The sequence below is a fragment of the Orcinus orca genome, chromosome 15, assembly GCF_937001465.1.
Source record: "Orcinus orca chromosome 15, mOrcOrc1.1, whole genome shotgun sequence".
Classification (NCBI taxonomy): Eukaryota; Metazoa; Chordata; class Mammalia; order Artiodactyla; family Delphinidae; genus Orcinus; species Orcinus orca.
Genome location: NC_064573.1, coordinates 84612044 through 84634504, shown reverse-complemented (window position 1 = coordinate 84634504; position 22461 = coordinate 84612044). Strand labels below are relative to the sequence as shown.

At 44.2% G+C, this 22461-nt stretch overlaps 1 protein-coding gene across 2 annotated transcripts in view; it reads right to left on the bottom strand.

Moving 5' to 3' along the window:
* TMEM132B (transmembrane protein 132B) overlaps positions 1 to 22461 on the bottom strand; it is a 409467-nt gene that overhangs the window by 167669 nt on the left and 219337 nt on the right. For both annotated transcript variants that reach the window (XM_033440679.2, XM_049698598.1), the window contains exon 3: positions 13603 to 13749. In XM_033440679.2, the coding sequence (XP_033296570.1) occupies positions 13603 to 13749 (147 nt within the window). The remainder of the gene's footprint in view (positions 1 to 13602; positions 13750 to 22461) is intronic.

Below are 22461 nucleotides of genomic sequence, written 5' to 3'. Positions count from 1 at the left end.
GTTCTCTATTTCTATTTCTATTATGGGTCTAAAGGACCCATAATGCAGAAGCTGATAAAGCAATGATGGAGGCTGAGCTTCCTATAGCCTCAAACAATGTTGCTTAAATTGGGGATTTGGGGAGGCCACCAAAATCCTGCCCAAGTGTTGACCTTTGGCAGAGTTTCTCTTCAGCACCACTCTCTTCTCTTTTTCCCTGGTGCTGGGGAAGGAGTCTTGGGCTTAGAATGATCTGACATACGTTTGTTGAGTGCCTACTGTGTGCCAGGCGCCATTCTAGGATCTTGAAATCTGGGTTCCAATCCCAGATCCACCAGTCCTAGCTATGGACCTAGCTGTGGACCCTTAATATCTGAGCCTCACCCTCCGCATCTGTAAGTGGGGTTATTTGTTCTACCTTCTTCATGGGTATATTCTGATAATTCACAGGGATAATATACAGCATAGAACCTGGCACAAAGTAGGTGCTAAATAAGCATTGCATTTAATAGGATCTGCTTCCAACACCCCCTGAAAACTCCTCCCACGTTGGCACCTTTCAAGACTATTCAAAACGGCCCCATCCAGATGCATCCCCTCTCCACAGATGCTCCATATTCTGAGACAATCCAACCACTATCAAACTTGTGCATTAAAGAACATTCTGGAAAACAAACACAATACAGCGTTAGTATTATTTAAAGAATGGCTTAATAGGGCACCTTCACAGAATTGCTTAGGTTTAAACTTCCACTCATCCTTTAGGGAACAATTCAAATGTCACCTCTCCTGAGATGACTTTTCCTCCATTGCATCCTCTTCTTTGTTGTGCTGCACTTGGGCTCTTGTCCTAAAACTGTACAGAGCGCCACCTACTGGCTGAGTTCGCTGTCCCAGCATCTGTCTCTTGCACCAGAGTTCTGAGCATCTTGGGTGACAGAGAGAACCCTGCTTCTAAAAAGACCATAAAAAGTCAAGCCAATTGTTTAGACTTCCAGAGACAGGCAACAGGGAACCACTAGGTGGTGATGAAAGCGGTATTTTAAGATTAGCCTGGCAGCTGGTAGCAGAACGGATTAGTGGGGAGAGACCACAGTCAGAGGCCATGTGGTGGCCACAAGCAATTTCTAGGAATGAGCCTGCCAGGAATACAGTCCTCTGCCAGCACGGCCCTCCTGGCCAGCAGGAAGACTCAGCGGCACAAAGTAAGACACATTGTTTTAGCAAAAACCACACCCAAACACCCAAATATACAGGTTTCTGCTCCAAACGAGCCATACTGAGAATTAGGAAAACTTCTTCATCAAATAAATGTAGCCACTTTGAAACCTCTGAACTTATTCCCTACATGGTATCGCTACTCAACATGTATATTTGATTAAGAGAATGAAAAGACAAGCCACAGACTGGGAGAAGATATTTGCAAAGCGCATAACTGATCAAGGATGGGCATCTAAGATCTACAAAGACCTCTTAACACACAGCAATAAGAAATAACAACCCAGTTTTTAAAATGGGCCAAAGATCTGACCAGACACCTCACCAGAAAAGAGATACAGATGGAAAATAAGCCCGTGAAAAGCTGCTCCACGTCACATACTCTTAGGGAGCTGCAAATTCAAACAACAGTGAGAAACTACTGCACACCTATTAGAGGAGCTAAAATCCAAAACACTCACCACCAAATACCTGTGAGGATACGGGGCAGCGACAGGAGCTCTTACTCTTCGCTGGTGGGAAAGAAAAATGGTGCAGTCGCTTTCAGCGATAGTTTCGCAGTTTCACACAAAACTAAACATAGTCTTACCATAACGTTCAGCAGTCACGTTCCTTGGTGTTTACCTAAAGGAGTTAAAAACTTAAGCCCACAAAAATTACACGCACAGATGTTTACGGCAGCTTTATTCCCAACTGCCAAAACTTGGAGGCAAGCAAGATGTCCTTTGGCAGGTGAATGGATAAATAAAGGTGGTTCATCCAGACAATGGAATATCATTCAGTGCTGAAAAGAAATGAGCTATCAAGCCATGAAAAGACGTGGAGGAACCTTAAATGCATGTTACTAAGCGAAAGAAGCCGATCTGAAAAGGCTGCATTCTGTGATTCCAACTCTATGACATTCTGGAAAACGCAAAACTATAAGGATAATAAAAAGATCAGGGGTGACCAGGGGTTTGGGGGGGAGGGAGGGAAGGATGATTAGGTGAAGCACAAAGGATTGTTAGGGCAGTGAAAGTATTCTGTATGATGCCGGCATGGTGGACACGTGTCATTATGTATCATCCAAACCCAGAGAATGTACAACAGAGTGATCCCTAACGTATGCTGTGGACTTCAGTTAACAAGAATGCGCCTTCATCACACTAAGTGAAGTAAGTCAGACAGAGAAAGACAAAGATCATAGGATATCACTTATATGTGGAATCTAAAATACGACACAAATGGACTTATTTACAAAACCGAAACAGACTCACAGACTTTGAAAACACACTTATGGTTACCAAAGGGGAAAGGTGAGGGGGGGAGGGATAAGTTAGGAGTTTGGGATGAACATATACACACTACTATATATAAAATAGATAACCAACAAGGACCTACTGTATAGCACAGGGAATTCTACTCAATATTCTATAATAACCTATATGAGAAAGGAATCTGAAAAAGAATGGATATCTGTGTATGTGTATCTGAACCACTTTGCTATACACCTGAAACTAACACAACACTGTAAATCAACTATATTCCAATATAAAATAAAAGTTAAGTTTAAAAAACAAAGAATGCATCTTTAATATTGGCTCATCGATTGTAATAAATGTGCCACACTAATAATGCCAGGTGTTAATAATGGGGAAATCGTATGTCAGGGAGTAATATGGGAATTTCCTGGAATTTCCACTCAATTCTTCTGTAAACCTGAAACTGCTCCAAAAAAATCTTCATATTTTTTAACTGTATATTTGGATACTCTTTGTGTCAGTCAGGATAGACTATTCATGTTGTGGTAACAAGTGAACTCAAACCTCGATGGCTTAACAGGCACATGAAAAGATGCTCAACATCGCTAGGTATCAGAGAAACGCAAATCAAAACCATAATGTGGTATCACCTCACCCTGTTCAGAATGTCTACCATCAAAAAGTCTGCAAATAATAAATGCTGGAGAGGGTGTGGAGAAGAGGGAACCCTCGTGCCCTGTTGGTGGGAATGTAAATTGGTGCAGCCACTATGGAGAACAGTATGGAGGTTCCTTAAAAAACTAAAAATAGAGCTACCATGTGATCCAGCAATCCTACTTCTGGGCTATCAGGAAAAGACAAAAACTCTACTTCAAGAAGACACATGCACCCAATGTTCATAGCAGCACTATTTACAATAGCCAAGACATAGAAAGTACCCATCAACAGACAATTGGTTTAAGAAGATGTGGTGTGTATTTAAAAAGTGGAATATTACTCAGCCATAAAAAAGAATGAAATCTTGCCATTTACAGCAACATGGATGGACCCAGAGAATATTACACTTAGTGAAGTAAGTCAGATAGAGAAAGACAAATACTATATGATATCACTTACATGTAGCATCAAAAAATAGTACAAACTGAAAACGAGCAGGGCCCTCAGGGGCCCTCCCATGTACAAAGGCCCTTCCATGTGCCCTGTCTCTTGTTTGTAGAAAAGCTGTAGTCTCCCAGGCCTCCTCTGAGTCACTAAAGAGAAGGCTGAGGCAGTTAATGGTTAGGGCAACAGCATCACAGAATCTTTAGTTCCTCCCTGAGGGACTTAGATAACAGTGTCTGACGCACATTCCTGAGTCGTTCTGCAGATACTGAAACAGCCACCAGAGGGAAAAGCTAACGGCGTGATAACCAGACTACACCCATGACACACGCTGCCCCGTCTAGAGCCGCACTGAATCCACGGCTTGCACAGTTCCAGGAACTGGCCTCAAGAAAAGTGGGAATAAACCAACCCTGGAGCTGAAGATGACGCTGACCAGACCACCACACGACCAGTTTCAAGATGGCTGTCGGAGCTGACTGCTATTCTGCACGTAGCCCTCGCGTGCACACCCTGGAGGCTTTCCTTTAAAAGCCCTCGCCCCCTGATCGGCGATGGGGAGGTCATCTGGGGGACACTACTCTGCCCTCTTCCCGGGGTCACCAGCTTCCTGAATAAAGCATTTTTCTTTTTCCACCACCCCTTGTCTCTCAAACATTGAATTTTTGAGAGACGATGGGCAGCCGAACCTGAGTTCGGTTCCGGCTCAGGCTGGTAACGAAATGACTCTAGATACAAAACAGAAACAGACTCACAGACACGAAACAAACTTCTGGGTACCAAAGGGGAAAGGGGGAGGGATAAGTTAGGAGTTCGGGATTAACAGATGCAAACTACTATACATAAAATAGATAAGCAACAAGGATTTACTGTACAGCACAGGGAATTATATTCAATATCCTGTAATAACCTATAAAGGAAAATAATCTGAATACACACACACACACACACACACACACACACACACACACACACACATACACAAATCACTTTGCTGTACACCTGACTCTAAAACAACATTGTAATTCAACTATACTTCAATTTTAAAAAAACCACCCTCAATGGCTTAAGATGACCAAGGTTTAATTCCCACTCACACTACCTGCCTCCGCCAGGCCAGCAGTGGGCACTGCCCTGTGCAGTCACTGGACAGGCTCTCGCTTTAACCCAACTTGAGACTGGCTCCTCTGAGCCCTCCCTCCTCCTGACGGTGGCCGTGTCCTTGCCACATCTGCGTAGCCCAATTACAGCAAGCATCCTGCTAAGTCAGTCTAGAGGCATCCCACCCCACCCTTGATAGCTGATCACCCTCCCTATCCAATCAGATTCCTCATGCCCACGCGTGCTGTCTGATCGGTCTGGCCTGCCCTCAGCAAGAATCTGGTTTGGTCAGTCTAGCAAGAATCCCCTTACCGTCACCGTCTCCTTTTGGCAATTTGCCACCTACCGACACCACGCCCACTCTGTTCTTGGCTGTAAACCTCCAGCTGTCTTTACTGTATTGGGAATGGAGCCCAATTCTACCCTGGGGTCTCTCTTCCCTCACTGCAATACTTTCTGAATAAAATCTCTCTCCACCACTTTAACCAGCGTCTGGCTCTGGTTCTCTCTGACACCACTCAGAGGCTGGGCTGATGGGTGGCCTTATTTTTTTTTTTTTAATATTTATTTATGTATTTATTTGGCTATGCCGGGTCTTAGTTGCTGCAAATGGGATCTTTTTTAGTTGCAGCATGCGGGATCTAGTTCCCTGACCAGGGATCAAACCCAGGCCCCCTGCACTGGGAGTGCGGAGTCTTACCCACTGGACCAGCAGGGAAGCGCCTCACGGGTGGGTTTTGACAGAGCCTCTCACGCGTCCTGCTTGTCCCTACACCATCCCTCCTCCAGGTGGGAGCCCTTGACTTGAAAGAAAATGATGACTGGATGGGACAACACAAAAGCCTACAACATCGCTAAAGTCAGAATACGAAAATAACAAAAGAAACAAACAAGACACTAAAGACAACAAGCGGGGAAAAACATTTGCAGTCAAACATGACAAAAATTGTTAAACTTCACCAGAAGTTACGTCAATGCAAGCAGACAGCCATATTTCAACTATCAAATTATCTTTTTAAGGCAATGCCCAAAGTTGGCAAAGGAACGGAGAACTAGGCACTCTTACACAGCTGGCAGTGTAAACTGGCAGGAAAATTTCACAATAGCATCACGAACTTAAAACACAGTCATGTCTTTTGAACCTACCCATTCACTTGTAGCTTTCTCTCCTAAAGACTTATCTACAGGAATATGCAACAGACATTTTATTTTTTTTAAAAAAAGAGAATGTTTAAAAGGAGGAAAACATAAAACATCATACAAATGGCCAGCAGCAATGTTTTAAAGAGGAAAAAATGAAACACGGTAAATGAATAGAACACACCTCTATCATATCAACAGAATACTGTACCACTTTAAAATATTACGTTAAAAGTTACAGGTTCCCGGAAAGGTCCCATTGATTTGAAATTGTTAGAAAACAATGTTTATGTGTGCCTATTTGTAGTTTTGGGGGGGGGGGGGAAGAATCCACCACTTGCATCAGTTTTCCAAAAGGGTTGATCATTCTTTTGATGGTTAAATATCTAATGACATGAAAAGATGCTGCCATGTATTTATTCTACATTATTACAGAAAACAACAGCTTTCAAAGGTAAACAAATTCTAGTATTGACAAAAATCATGTATTTATGTATATACATGTGAACAAATGAGCATGTGCAGATATACTCATCAAAATATTAACAATGGCAGCCTATGACTCATACCTTGGTTCAGAGACGACCTTTACCTTCTCCATTTTACTCAGTTGTATCTTCTGAATTTTCTACAGCTAAACACCTATTCCTTTTGAAGTAAGAAGCTGCCTATTACACTTAGGCTGAAACTAGCCAGCTGCATAAATGAACAAAGAGTTTCCCACTGGTTAGGAAAAGAGGAGAAATATTTTTTAAATATTTTTTTTCTTTTCTTCAGCTGGTCTGGTCCCTTTTGCGGGGAGGGGAAGAGTCCTCTGTTTCCTATAGGTGAATTCTGTTGCCACTTTCTAGAGAGAATTACAGACGAGTCCAGGGCACGATACGTTTCTATGCATCAAATCTTGATTTTGAACTGTTGCGATAGCTGGTACTCAGGGGTCTCCAGGCGTGCAGTGGCAAATGCTACTGTAAACCCAAGAATTCCGTGTTCTAAGTCAATCATTTTCCAATCCTAAAATTGTTTAAAAAACAAAGTACCTTTATCTTCTTTATGGTGCTTAACTTCATTAACATTTCATTTATTCCTGTATCCCTGGCTACACATTAAAATCACTAGGTTTTTTTTTTTTTTAAAATAACAATGCCTGTGACCCAATTAGGGGTAGGGTCTAAGGAGTGTGTGCTTTTTAGAGACCCCAGGCTATTGTGATAGACATCTAGGATTGAGATGCCTTGATTTATTCATTTGCCAAGTAGTCATTAAGCCCCCGTATTCGTTTCCTAGGGCTGCTTCAACAAATTACCAAAAATGTAATGGCCTAAAACAATAGAGATTTATTCTCTCACAGTTCTGAAAGCCAGAGCTCCAAAACCAAGGTGTCATCAGGGCCTCCAGGGGGTATCCATTCAATGCCTTGCCCAGCCTCTGGTGGCACCAGGCTCCCTTGGTTTGTGGCTGCACCCCTCCCATCTCAGCCTCCATCTTTACGTGGCCTGCTCCTCTGTGTGTCTATTTTCTTTTTAACATCTTTATTGGAGTACAATTGCTTTACAGTGGTGTGCTATTTCTGCTTTATAACAAAGTGAATCAGTTATACATATACATATGTTCCCATAACTATTCCCTCTTGCGTCTCCCTCCCTCCCACCCTCCCTGTCCCACCCCTCTAGGTGGTCACAAAGCACCGAGCTGATCTCCCTGTGCTATGCGGCTGCTTCCCACTAGCTATCTATTTTGCATTTGGTAGTGTATATATGTCCATGCCACTCTCTCACTTCGTCACAGCTTACCCATCCCTCGCCCCCATATCCTCAAGTCCATTCTCTAGTAGGTCTGTGTCTTTATTCCTGTCCTCCCCCTAGGTTCTTCATGACCTTTTTTTTTTCCCTTAGATTCCATATATATGTGTTAGCATATGGTATTTGTTTTTCTCTTTCTGACTTACTTCACTCTGTATGACAGACTCTAGGTCCATCCATCTCACTACAAATAACTCAATTTCTTTTCTTTTTATGGCTGAGTAATATTCCATTGTATATAGGTGCCACATCTTCTTTATCCATTCATCCGATGATGGGCACTTAGGTTGCTTCCATGTCCTGGCTATTGTAAATAGAGCTGCAATGAACATATCTTATACGGACACGTCATTGGATTGAGGCCCTGCCCAGATAATTCAGAATGATCACCTCTTCTCAAGATTCTGAGTTACCTCTGTAAAGACCCTTTTTCCAAACAGGGTCACATTCACAAGTTCCAGGGATTCGGATGTGGACACATCCTTTGAGGGGCCACCCTTCAACTCACTACAGCGCCTATTTCCACATGCTAGATGGTCTGCTAGTGCTGTGGACGCTGCTTTTTACTGAGTTTTCAGTCCACTTAAGGCAAGAGAGCTGAAAGATGGGGTGGGGGGGGAAGGAGAGTGCACAGCAGGGGCATCTCCTCGTGCCTCGTGAAGAGCCCAGTGTCGTGGACAAGACCGTGGACCCGAAAGGCAGAGTGCTTTGGCTACTTACTGGTTCTGAGACCTGGCGGAATCACTGAAACTGTGCCTCAGTTTACACATCTGGTGAATGGGAACGATAATAGTTATCTGCCTCCTAGGGCTCTACGATTTCTGACTTTTAAAAGTGTGTTTTCCCGCAAAGACTTACAACAGTGCCAGGCACCAAATGATATGGTTTTTCAAGAAGTTTTTCAAATAAATAAGGAACACGATCACACAAAACTGCCCTCAGAGACGTACCACAACGTTCCACGTGTTCTATCTTTTACGTCTCAATAAAACATTTTACAGAAGGAAAGTAACCACCCTGAACTGACTCTGGTGGGGAAAATCTACTTATACTTCTTAGAAACAGAGGCAACTGTTACCATCACTGACCTGTCCTCTCCCTCCCCCTCCCCCTTCTTTTCTTCTTCTTCTCCTTCTCCTTCTTCTTCTCTAACTTGAATAAGACGCCTTAAGCACAATAAAAGATTTAGCCTGGTTCGTGTTTCACGGATCTATAAAATGACACACGACATGGTGACTTTTCCTCTATCACCATTGTTTGTTTCTTAAGGTTCAACTGCAATGAGTCAGTCAAGTTAGTTGAAAGGGTGATCCCTTCTTCTGCTCAACCCGTTACAATCACTTCTGGATTACAGCAGGCCGAGAAAGACTCCTGAAACAGTGAATCCAGATGTTCAAACATGGTAACACTTCACAGTAAACATTTAACTTTGAGGTCGATTTCACCTTCAACTGGGCTACAATCATGTGGGGTGTGTCTATTTCTTTCAAGAAATTTCACAGAAAAATCTCAAAAATCGATTTACAGAAGTTTGTTTTTGCCATGCTTTTCATTATATACAACAAATGTAAATTTAGGGTTTGGCTTTTCTATCCTATGGAGAAGCACAGACTCCCGTTTCTATGGTGCACCCCCGGAGCTTCTCTCTGCCTCTGTACCAACTTTCAGAGGAGAATGAGCTCTGCATTGTGGTTTCTGACCACACAGAGTGGCACCTTATTTTCTCTGAGGTTTGGGTCCCAACGGCCAGACAGAAATCACTGAAGAAACAACCTCATCTCAACCTAGCTGGTTGCACGTGGTTTCCCACACCAAGAGTCCATCATCCGGCTTTCATTTCTCTTGGTTTCATTTTCTCCTTTCTGAACACTTTCAAATTTGCTCATTTTTCTAATCCCTTCTCGTTTCGTTGGGCAATGCAACTCGTTATCTTGTGGTTTCCATCTTTTTTTTAAGATTTAATTTTATTTATTTTTGGCTGCGTAGGGTCTTCGTTGCTGCGCGCGGGCTTTCTCTAGTTGCAGCGAGCGGGGGCTACTCTTCTTTGCGGTGCACGGGCTTCTCATTGCAGTGGCTTCACTTGTTGCGGAGCACGGGCTCTAGAGCGCAGGCTCAGTAGTTGTGGCGCACGGGCTTAGCTGCTCTGTGGCACACAGGACCTTCCCGGACCAGGGCTCGAACCGGTGTCCCCTGCATTGGCAGGTGGATTCTTAACCACTGCGCCACCAGGGAAGTCCCTTGTGGTTTCCATCTTTATTACTCACATTTCCTCACAATGAGTGTTCACGAAAATATTTTGAATTAAGACCTTTCTGCCTTCCTAACCAAGCCCATTGAGTCTTCCCATACTGACACATTTTTAATTCTTATCACAGAACTTCAGGCAGTTGGTACCTTATATTCTATTAAAAACCCTATTCCGCCCAAGGTTGTCACAATTCAGAGATAACAGCTTTCCTCGGGATGTTTTGTTAGGGATATATTCACAGATTCACTTTGTTAGCCTGACAAACACAGTCCATGAGCTGGTATTTCACACCTCATTTGATCTCACAATTCAACAACCAAAAAAAAGTATAAAAAGAAGCAATTATTTATTTAGATTATGGAAGCGATTTTAGAGGGATATTAGATAAGCATAAATTGTCATGCCAGCAACAATCCCTGCCCTTCTAACAGCACAGGGAAGGGCAAAAACGGAAAGTGAAGTAAGAGAAGACGATGCTGCAATGTCTGATACTTATGTAACGCTGGTTATGTAACAACTTTTTTTCTCTTGTAACTTTTTTAATCTCTTCTAAAGAAAATGCAAAATTGATTCTCTCAGAACCGAAAGTGATAACCACAGCCTGTGTTTTCCCGTCAATTTAAAACATCACCACTCCATCAGCCAGTATTTCAACCAAGTCAATTTCCCATGTGCAGACCACGGAGACGGCCGTTAGAGACCCACACGGTGACTTCTGAGGGTGTAAGTCCAGGCATCCCACTGGGGTTCCTCCAGCCCAATAAGAGGGTCAGCAGGACTGTCGTCACTTCCTGGCCACCTCTTGTTTCTGCCCTCCCATTTTCCCCCAAGAACCCTCTCCCATAATCTAAGCCCAAGTCATTCAGGTGGGTTCACCCATCCCCCACTTTTTTTTTTTTTTTGGTGGTACGCGGGCCTCTCACTGTTGTGGCCTCTCCCGTTGCGGAGCACAGGCTCAGGACGCGCAGGCTCAGCGGCCATGGCTCACGGGCCCAGCCGCTCCCCGGCATGTGGGATCTTCCCAGACCGGGGCACGAACCCGCGTCCCCTGCATCGGCAGGCGGACTCTCAACCACTGCGCCACCAGGGAAGCCCCACCCATCCCCTACTTTTACAGCTGGCTACAGAGATTGGTTCAGAGTGAGTACAAGATCCACGTTACTCCAGGCAGAGCCAGTGATGAGCAGCCCCAAGACTTGTGCTGGATGTGATGGAGCAGAACAGCGTTCTCCCTGAAGTGACCAAGCCAGTAGGATTGATGCTGGGAAGACCTGCTGGAGATGATGCCAACCCAGAGGAAAGACAGAGCCAGGTTGCTAAGAATGCTGCATCCAGACACTTCTGGCACCTGTCCCCCCCGAATTTCTCCATCTGCACAAGGAGTCAAGGAGCCCTTTCTGCGTGGGCTTCAATCGTGTGGTACCTAAGGGCATCAGTCAGACGAAGTCCACCGGATAAACACCCCAGCAAAACCAAGAGGAAGTCTTCCAGTGGAGTCAAAACAGAGATCAAGGCACGACCCTGGACACATCCCACCTTTAAGAAGCGTGGCAGATACTGCTAGCTGACCATCCTTCTCCCTGACATCAAAGACTATCTCTCAGTACAAAGCCTGAAAGTAATACCAGATATTCAACTTTCCAGACTACCCTGCTTCTTGAGCAAAGGCATGGAACTACTGATGAGATCTTACACTTCCAGGGAAAGTCTTCTTTCCAGCTGGAAAGGTCTTCTTTCCCGGCAAAAAGAGAAGCCCCCCTCCCTTCCAGTCTTTGTATACAACTAGATAAGTTTGTGATGCCTGGAACTGCTGCAGCCATCTTGCAGCCGTGAGGAAACAAGCTGGAGGATGACAGCCCGTGAATTGGGCGTGATGGAGTAGGAAGACGGAATGCACCTGGGTGACACAATTGTGCTGCTGGATGAACCAACCACGGAACCACCCACCTCCAAGCTTCCTGTCACATGAGATGACAAAATCCTATTGTTGCAGCCACTTTTAGGTGAGAATTCTAGTACCTGCGACTGAGCAAATATAAAAATCCTAGACTCTTTCCAGGTATCGACAGCTCAGGACAGGGGAGTGTTCAGACAGCAGATTCAGATTTCCAGGGAAACCATGGGTCACATGAGGCTGCAGACTAAAAGCTCTGTCAAGGGATGTGAAGGACGATGACCGGAATGTTGCGTTGGGAGTGAGAGGAACCCAGATCACCTGATCAATATTCCTAGTCAGAGGCTTCTGATCACTCAACCTGAGTCACTCTTTCCCTTTGAAAGAGCTCTTCAAAACCAGGCAGAACAGAGTTCTAGCTGAGGTTGGCTGAGGTCACCCAAGCAGAGACAGCCCTCAGCCTAGAAACCCATTAGAAAAGGCAAGAGCTTCGCACAGTCTCTCCATTTCTCACGCTCCCACCCACCCACCCACCAGCTCCCTCACTCATCCACCCAGTGCCCCTCTGGTGCCCAACATCGTGGACCTCAAAGGGTTTAAAAACAAGAAAAGAGGGACTTCCCTAGTGGTCCAGTGGTTAAGACTCCTGCCCTTCCATTGCAGGGGGCACAGGGTTAATCCCTCGTCGGGGAACTAAGATCCTGCATGCTACGCAGTGTGGCAAAAAGAGAAAAAAAAACAAAACAAGAAACGAAAGAAAAGAGAACAGGTGATGACACTAGAAGATGATAAGTGAGAGATCTAAACAGGGCTCTATGCCAGCCTGAGGAGTAGGGGTCTCATCCTGGCTGAAGTGGGAGCCATTGGTGGTTTTAAAGCCGGGGGAACTGCATGGCCAGCATTGCTCAGTCAAAAGGGAAGAGAAGAGAGGCCAAGAGACTGTGGAAAAGACTGTGGCAACAGGGGTGAGAGCTCGTTCTGCCTGTTGGGAGCCCAGATGCAAGATTATTAGCAACAACCTCCTTCTGCTTCCCAGGCAAGCTCAGCCCCATAAAACCCAAGGCTGCTATCGGAGCTGGAGAAGACCTGCCAGCAGTGCCAAGTTCCCCAACTTCACATCCCGAGCCCGTATGCCAATACCCAGGTGTGATAGCTGCAAAACCACTACCTTTAAGCACTGGGAGACAATTATGTGACAGCTAGAGGCACCCTCAGTTCACTCATTAAAATGTACATTTCCCCCTTGCCTCTTAAATCATTTCTATTTTCCCCACTTCATTCTTCAGCTCTTCACTGCCAACAATAACAGTAACAATAATAAAATTTTAAAATAATGGTTATCAAACCCTGCACTGTGACAAACAGGAGTTCAGGTAATTTTTGAGACTGCCAACCTAATTAGGTCATTGATGTATAAAGAGCAGAAAGGATAAAGCCCTCATCCTGCAGCACATCCGATAATACATTCAGAAGCTGTAGGACGGAGCTGAGCTGATGAATTCAAAGGAACACATCTCCCATTAAATGCAGAGGCACCTAGAAAAATGGTGCAGATGAACCGGTTTGCAGGTCAGAAATAGAGACACAGAGGTAGAGTATAAACGTAGGGACACCAAGGGGGGAACGTGGAGCAGGGGGAGGGTGGTGGTGGGATGAACTGAGAGATTGGGATTGACATGTATACACGAATATGTATACAGTGGATAACTAATAAGAACCTGCTGTATAAAAAAATAAATAAATTTTTTTTTAAAAAAGGCACAAAAAAAAATAAAAATGCAGAGGCACCTCTTTATTTATACACTCATTATTTTCCCGTCAGCATTTGCAACCATCCCCAACCCACCACTGCCGAGGTACCGTGAGCATCTCAGCACTTACCTGCTCTGTGTGTCCGGGTGATGACCCACGCAGGTCAAGGTGGCTGCTGTCTGAGCACTGTCATTGTCAATTTCTTCCTGGACTGCCCACTGGTCTTCGCTGCTGACTCTCACTGCGGTTATTTTCACACCTGCTGCTGCCTTAATTCTGTGGGGTAGAAAAAAAAATTATATATATATAAATATATATGTATATGACCATTTTAGTTGAAAACAGGGAGCTAGAACAGCTCTCCCCTTTCCTCTGGGACATGTAGGGAAGAGTGGCCATAATGCCTTTCCTTTGAAAACTAAGTGTCCTGTTACTTTTACAAGCGCCCCAAAGTAGGAGCCCCAGCGTTTTGCCACGTCTGTTAATTTTCTGTCTGATCGGTGTGTTGGGAACCAGATCGCTTTCTGTTTCAGGGGTCCCGTGGGACGGAGACGAGACAGATGTGTCTGGCAGGCGTGGATGGAATCTGGGGCCCGGTTCTTCCCCTGGGGATGGGGAAGGGCCCCCATGAGGTGGGAGGGTCTGAGAGGCTGCAGGGGCCGTGCCATCCAGGGGACTGAGGGGGGAGGCGGGCAGCACTGATCACACTGTGAAGAGGAAACAGTGGGACCATGCGGTCCTCAGAGGAGCAAAAGAAACACAGCATTCAGGCAGGCTGAAGTGGCCAAGGACTGCCTGGTACGATGCTTGCAGAACTCAATTCCCCAAGGAAGAATCCAGGGCCCCAGCTGCTTCAGCCATTGAGCAAAGGCCAAAGAGAGTTCCCAGCCTGGATTGTCTGCCGTTTCTTCCCTGCTCCTAAAACTATCTTCATGTTGCTACTAACCAGAATACATCTCCTCTGTAACCACGGGGATTGCAAGGCAACATCCAGGTTCTCTGACAATGGCCTTGGGACTTGCCCAGATGCTGTGGACTTGTCTGGAGAACAATCAGGAGGAAGACAGGGCCATGGAAAGCCAAGCTGCTTGCTGTGCTTAACTAAATGTAAGTAATACGAAAAGGGTGTCATTGGACTTCCGGGTGCATGAACTAATGCTGCAGAGGGTCAGCACATGCTTAGCTGTGAAGGTACCTGAACCCCCTCTGCTTCCCAGAGGCCTGTGGACTAATAAGAAATGCCCAGTGAGGCTCTGGGCATCCTTTTCCACAGAGAAGGCAAAAGGAATGCCACGATGCCAAACAATGGTATGTGTGCAGGAGTTACAGGAGCATCAGCAAAGACAGATCCATCAGGACAGACATTCCACTGCCACCAAGAACTTAGAAGCAAAGATTCCCTCCAAGAGATTTATTCATCAAATCCACACATAATAGCAGGGTCTAAGATGCAATTGAAAACATATGAATGTAGGTGAAAGGATACGATGGGAGGATACATCCACAAATCGTATCTCTGATAAGGGTCTAGTATCCAGCATATATAAAGAGCTCTTGCAACTCAACAACAAAAAAAGACAAATAACTCAAACTGAAAATAGATGTTTCTTCAAAGAAGATATATGTGGCCAACAAGAACATGAAAAGACGCTCAGCATCATTAGTCAACAGGGAAATGCAAATCAAAACCATGAGATACCACATCGTACCCATGAGGATGGCTATCATCAAAAAAGAGAAAATAATAGATGTTGATAAGGATGTGGAGAAACTGGAACCCCTGTACACTGCTGGTAGGAATGTAAAATGGTGCAGCCACTGCGGAAAACAGCTTTGCAGACGCTCAGAAAGTTAAACATAGAATTACTATATGACTTAGTCATTCTACTCCTTTATATAGACCCAAACGAACTGAAAACAGATACTCAGGCAAACCCTTGTACATGCACCTCATGGCGGCACCTCACAACAGCCAAAAGGCAGAAACAACCCAAACGCCCATCACGTGATGAAAGGATAAACAAAATGTGATATATACGTATCGTGGAATACTATTCAGCCGCAAAAAGGAATGAAGTGCTGATACATGTTACAACGCGGATGAACCTCAAAAACATCATTCCAGGGCTCCCCCGGTGGCGCAGTGGTTGAGAGTCCGCCTGCCGATGCGGGGAACACGGGTTCGTGCCCCGGTCCGGGAAGATCCCACATGCCGCGGAGCGGCTGGGCCCGTGAGCCATGGCCGCTGAGCCTGCGCGTCCGGAGCCTGTGCTCCGCAACGGGAGAGGCCACAGCAGTGAGAGGCCCGCGTACGGCAAAAAAATAAAAAAATAAATAAATAAAATAAAATAAAAACATCATTCCAAGTGAAAGAAGCCAGACACAAAAGGCCATGTATTGTACGGTTCCGTTTACATAAAATACCCAGAAGAGGTAAATCCACAGAGGTAGAAAGCAGATCAGTGGTTTCCAGGGGCGTGGAGGAGCAGAACGAGGAGTAGCTGCTTAGCTAACAGGTACGGGGTTTCCTTTTGGGTCATAAAAATGTCTTGGAATTAGATAGAGGCGGTGTCTGCACAACACTGTGTACTAAACGGCAGTGAATTATTCACTTAGAAATGGTACATTTTATGTTATGTGAAATATGCTTCAATTAAAAAAGAAAGAAAAGAAGAAAAAACAGGTGAATGGACCCTCCCAGGAGCGACTGAAACTTTAAAAAAGGATTTATCAAAATCCAAAAAGGACCCAAAGAAGGGAATCCCTAAAGTCAGAATTTCAAGCAGCAGGAGAGAATGTTCTGGACTCAAGGGTTGCCCTAAAGCCCCTGATTTTGCTGCCTACCATAAGGAACCCCAGGGTGGAATTAGGGGACTCAAATACTTGCGTATCTAATCAAATTTTTTAAAGTTTCTGCTTCCTGTATTCCCTTCTTATAGGACCTTACACAGATGCTAAGACGTACACCTGCTCGCTCTTGCATTTGGCGTTCCTGACCCCCTCCAGAGATTCAGGCGCCATTCTTTGTCCCAACTGGATGGTTTTTCCTGTTGAATTCTGGTGACTACATATGCTAACTCCTCAAAGCTTTCTTTCTTGCCATCACAAAGTTCCGGGAATTAATTTATGCAAGCCATGAATAGAGGCGTCTCATTGTATCCCTGTTTCCAGCCATTCCATCTTGCTGCCAAAGGGGCAACTGGAGAGAATGTTCCAGAATGCATGTCTCCATAAGCAGAGTCCTCCCACTGTCAAGAGCACCTCCTCATTTCTACCAGTACTTGCCACTTTAATGGCTTATCACATTCTTCCACATACACGGATCACAGAGCAATTTGACCAAGCAGCCCCATGGTCAGGATGATTACTATGGTTCCCAATGTCCTGATGATCAAACTGTGACCCTCACACCCCCAGAGGGAGCAACCAGCTGGAGGTCACAGAGCTAGACAGTGACAGAGCCAGGATTAGAAACCAGATCCCCTGACTCCAAAACCTGCTCCCCTTCCCTCCTGCTCTGCCCCATGCAGAGAATTCCCTGCAGAGGATACAAAATTAATGCACAGAAATCTTTTGCATCCCTATACACTAATGATGAAAAATCTGAAAGTGAAATTAAGAAAACACTCGCATTTACCACTGCAACTAAAAGAATAAAATATCTAGGAATAAACCTACCTAAGGAGACAAAAGACCTGTATGCAGAAAATTATAAGACACTGATGAAAAAAATTAGATGATACAAATAGATGGAGAGATATACCATGTTCTTGGATTGGAAAAATCAACATTGTGAAAATGACTCTACTACCCAAAGCAATCTACAGATTCAGTGCAATCCCTATCTAACTACCACTGTCATTTTTCACAAAACTAGAACAAAAAATTTTCACAATTTATATGGAAACACAAAAGACCCCGAAGAGCCAAAGCAATCTTGAGAAAGAAAAACAGAGCTGGAGGAATCAGGCTCCCTGACTTCACACTATACTACAAAGCTACAGTAATCAAGACAGTATGGTACTGACACAAAAACAGAAATATAGATCAATGGAACAGGATAGAAAGCCCAGAGATAAACCCACGCACATATGGTCATCTTATCTTTGATAAAGGAAGCAAGAATATACAGTGGGGAAAAGACAGCCTCTTCAATAAGTGGTGCTGGGAAAACTGGACAGCTACATGTAAAAGAATGAAATTAGAACATTTCCTAACACCATACACAAAAATAAACTCAAAATGGATTAAAGACCTAAATGTAAGACCAGACACTATCAAACTCTTAGAGGAAAACATAGAACACTCTATGACATAAATCACAGCAAGATCCTTTTTGACCCACCTCCTAGAGTAGTGGAAATAAAAACAAAAATAAACAAATGGGACCTAATGAAACTTAAAAGCTTTTGCACAGCAAAGGAAACCACAAACAAGACGAAAAGACAACCCTCAGAAAGGGAGAAAATATTTGCAAATGAAGCAACTGACAAAGGATTAATCTCCAAAATTTCCAAGCAGCTCATGCAGCTCAATATCAAAACAACAAACAAGCCAATCCAAAAATGGGCAGAAGACCTAAATAGACATTTCTCCAAAGAAGACATGCAGATGGCCAAGAGGTACATGAAAGAATGCTCAACATCACTAATCATTAGAGAAATGCAAATCAAAACTACAATGAGATATCATCTCACACCAGTCAGAATGGCCATCATCAAAAAATCTACAAACAATAAATGCTGGAGAGGGTGTGGACTAAAGGGAACACTCCTGCACTGCTGGTGGGAATGTAAATTGATACAGCCACTATGGAGAACAGTATAGAGGTTCCTTAAAAAACTAAAAATAGAACTACCATACGACCCAGCAATCCCACTAAAGGGCATATACCCTGAGAAAACCATAATTCAAAAAGAGTCAGGTACCAAAATGTTCATTGCAGCTCTGTTTACAACAGCCAGGACATGGAAGCAACCTAAGTGTCCATCGACAGATGAATGGAAAAAGAAGATGTGGCACCTATATACAATGGAATATTACTCAGCCATAAAAAGAAAAGAAATTGAGTTATTTGTAGTGAGGTGGATGGACCTAGAGTCTGTCATACAGAGTGAAGTAAGTCAGAAAGAGAAAAACAAATACCGTATGCTAACACAAATATATGGAATCTAAGAAAAAAAAGGTCATGAAGAACCTAGAGGCAAGACGGGAATAAAGACACAGACCTACTAGAGAATGGACTTGAGGACACGGGGAGGGGGAAGTGTAAGCTGGGACGAAGTGAGAGAGTGGCATGGACATATATACACTACCAAATGTAAAACAGATAGCTAGTGGGAAGCAGCCGCATAGCACAGAGAGATCAGCTCGGTGCTTTGTGACCACCTAGAGGGGTGGGATAGGGAGTGTGGGAGGGAGGGAGATGCAAGAGGGAAGAGATATGGGGATATATGTATATGCATAGCTGATTCACTTTGTTATAAAGCAGAAACTAACATACCATTGTAAAGCAATTATACTCCAATAAAGATGTTATAAATAAATAAATAAAGCAGTGTGTGTGTGTCAATCCCAAACTCCCTAACTATCTCTTCCCCAAAAGAAATACATTCTAATTATTTTTGCCTTTGGACGGTTATGGGGCACCAGGCTTTCCTACCTGCCTAGGAGAGCTGGATGCTTCTAAGGATGAAGGTCAGGGAGGTGGTGGAGTTAGAGATGATGACAATGAACTAACTGTGAGAGTTTGGATACCAATCACTGAACATCTGTGACTCCGTTTCCTCATTTACAAAATGTGTGTAATAATAATATCTCCCTATAGTGTAGTTTGTATGAAGATTAAGTGCATCACTGTATATAAAGTGCTTAGAAGAACACCTGGGACAAAGAAACTGATCAGCGTTAGCTGTTATGACTTTTCTCACCATGAACTACTGCATACTCCCCAGAGATCATACAGTCAGGCATCAAGCCCCCTCCCTGTGCGATGTCCTTTGTAACTGCTCTAAGTCTCCACGCAGGACCCCAGCCACCTCCTCTCTAGATATGACTTCCCTGATTTGACTCCTTTTCCTTGGCAGGAAGTTCCTCTCATATCCCAAGACGGCGCAAACCCTCCATTTGCCGTAGTACATCCTTTTATTTATTTTTTCCATAAAGGTTACTCTACGCTTGAACCCTCGACACTTTGGGTTCACAGGACATCAGTGTGCACCTGAGAAAGTCTCAGAAATTTTCTGTGATTGTTGTTGACCGAAGAAATAATCCAATCCTGGTTCATGTCTAGTCTACCTCAATGTCCAGAAGTAGGACCAGCTTTAGAAGCAGCTCACCACAAAGGTTCAAACGATGTCCCCACTTCCCTAGGCACCTGACTCTGTTCAGGTCTCACATATGTGGCTTTTGGGCACCGATAGGCTCTCTTCTTGTGGTCACAGTATGGCTGCCAACAGCTCTTGATCTCACCGCCTCATCCACAAGGGAAAAGCAAGACTCTCCTAGAACGAACTCCTGGAGCCAGGTTTTCATTGGTTGAATCTGATTGAGTACTCAGCCTTGGACCTATAACTGTGGCCTAGGGGGGTGAAAGGACAATGCTTATCGGTTTACCCAGACAAGGACCATCCTGCCCTAAGAGTGAAATTAATCCCATCTGGGATTGGCAGGGAGTGGCTCCCAAAAGGAAATTCGAGTTACAACAGAAGAAATGGATGGTAGGAATCAAAACCACAAGCCTGAAGCCAAATTACTGAGGTTCTGCCTCCCTCCTACACACAAGTTACAAAATTGTTCCAAAATCCCAGTTCTTAGTCCAAATCCTTCCCAATTTTAGATTCTATTTGTTGGAACAATCTAAGCCCAGAAAAATCCATGTCTTGAATATTCATTAAGTTTGTTTTAGAGAAATATTTTTAGGCTTGGTGATATTCTTAACTCTTGTTATTTAAAAACTACAATAATCTAAACCTTGTGACAGCGATTAATGGTCTCAGCACTGTAATGAGCTTGAGGGATTTGGGGGCTGAGCAAGGGAAAGATATGACCACAAGGTGGCAGTAGCACGCAACAAGCTTTACCTAGGCAGCAATTGGACAAGTTTGTGTGATGCATTAAGTCCCTCATAGCCTAAGACCTTCCAAATGACATGGCATGAGGGCCACTAGCCAGAAGGGGAAGAGGGCAGGGAACCCCAGGGAGAAGAGGATCAGAGAGGGCGCTTACATGTCACTAGGCAGCACTGTGGGAAGTCTCCAGGTCAAACAGCTCCAAAGGGCAGCTGCAGCTTGAGGTCTTACAGCTACAAGGTCTATGGCTAACAGACGCTGGGAACAGTTTTGCAGGGTATGCAGAGCAGGCTCTAAATGGCTAAAATAGGCTTATTTAGGGTATATTTAAAACAATTAGTTGTGTAAAAAACTGAGTTTGGCTCCTGAGCTAACAGGTCCCAGTCTGCTATGAAGAAATAAACAACACAGGGGCCAACCTACAGGGACCATCTCCGGCTCATTTATATAACAACTACTTCCTGACATTCACAAAAAAAAAAACCCTTACATTCATACTTCGATAGGGTCTTCATTATACAACTATTTGTTTTCTGTATTCTTGAAGTTAAGGGATTACATAGAGGAGAATACATTGGCAGACTAAGAAACTATCAATATTTGTTGATGAACTGAGCCTTAAGGAAATCAGTTCCCACTCTCACTTGACCCTTGGTTGACAGTGACACCTACCGCAGCCCTGCTGCAGCATCTCTGCCTTTGGTAAGGGTGGGCTGTCAGGCTCTGCTGATCGTCCGCTGTAAATACAACGCAAACGCAATGCACATCTACTGCAGAGCGAAACCACCGAATCTTGTAGCATTGGAGGACTGACAAATGCCAGCAAAGCTACAAAGAGGATCCAGCAGAGCTCCACCAACCACCCCTCAAGACGTATCTCCTGACAGTTCACAAGTGAAGGAGGGAAAATCAACAAGAAAAGATAAGTGCTTCAAAAGAGAGCAGTCTGAATAGCAAGGCAGAGTGAAGCTCTTGGGGAAACTGGGGAAAAGCCCTGAAATACTTGCGCTAAGTTGATCCTTTTTTGTGATCCTGTTGGCAATGTCAAGTGTGAAATGAAAAATGCAATACTGTGCAGTTATATAAAATTGGAGGAAAATAACAACAAAAAATTGTCAACGGGCAGTGCATGCTTTGTTCCGAGCGGCAGAGAAAGGGAGTTACTGAGCCCGAATTTTGTTTACTGTAAGATAAGACAAACTTGTTTGTGTGTCTTTCTTTCATTTCTCAAGGAAGAAGAAAAATCCCAATCGCATTTCCTTTTTCTCAAGATTCTCTACATGAGTTTACGTTCCCATTTACAGTGGATTAATTTTCATTGGCCGAATATTCTCAAATTAAAGAAACTTCCCATAATTTACCTGTAGCTTTAAATGGCAACGGTCTAAAAAATGCATATTTTATGGTGTGAAATACGCTAACATTCTGTATTGGCCGGGAGCTGGCTTCCTCGTGGTTCCCAAAACAGCACGCGTCTTCCTGTCTTTAAACCTTTGTTCTTGCTGTTCCCTCTGCCTGGAAAGGTCTCCCCTGACACCCACAGGACTCACTCCCTCATCTCCTTCAGGTTTGGGCAAATGTCATCTCTTTGAGCTTTTTCCAGACCACCCGATCGAAAAAAAAAAAGCCCTAATTCATACTCCCAAACTTTGCTTCCCTTGTTTATCCTCTGCATTCCCCCACTGGATGGAAGAACGAGGAGAGTGGGGAGGGTTTTTTTGTTGTTTTTTTTTTTTAATGTTTTGTTTCCTGCATTATCCACGGTTCTGAGAGCCACGCCTGGGAAACTGGAGGTGCTTAGTAAGTGTTGGTAGAATGAAAGGTCTCTATCTAAGGTGTCATCTGTCTCTGGGCGCTCCATAAATATCAGACTGAGGGCGGAAGATGTCCAGTAAGGGACGAAAGCTACCATGGTCAC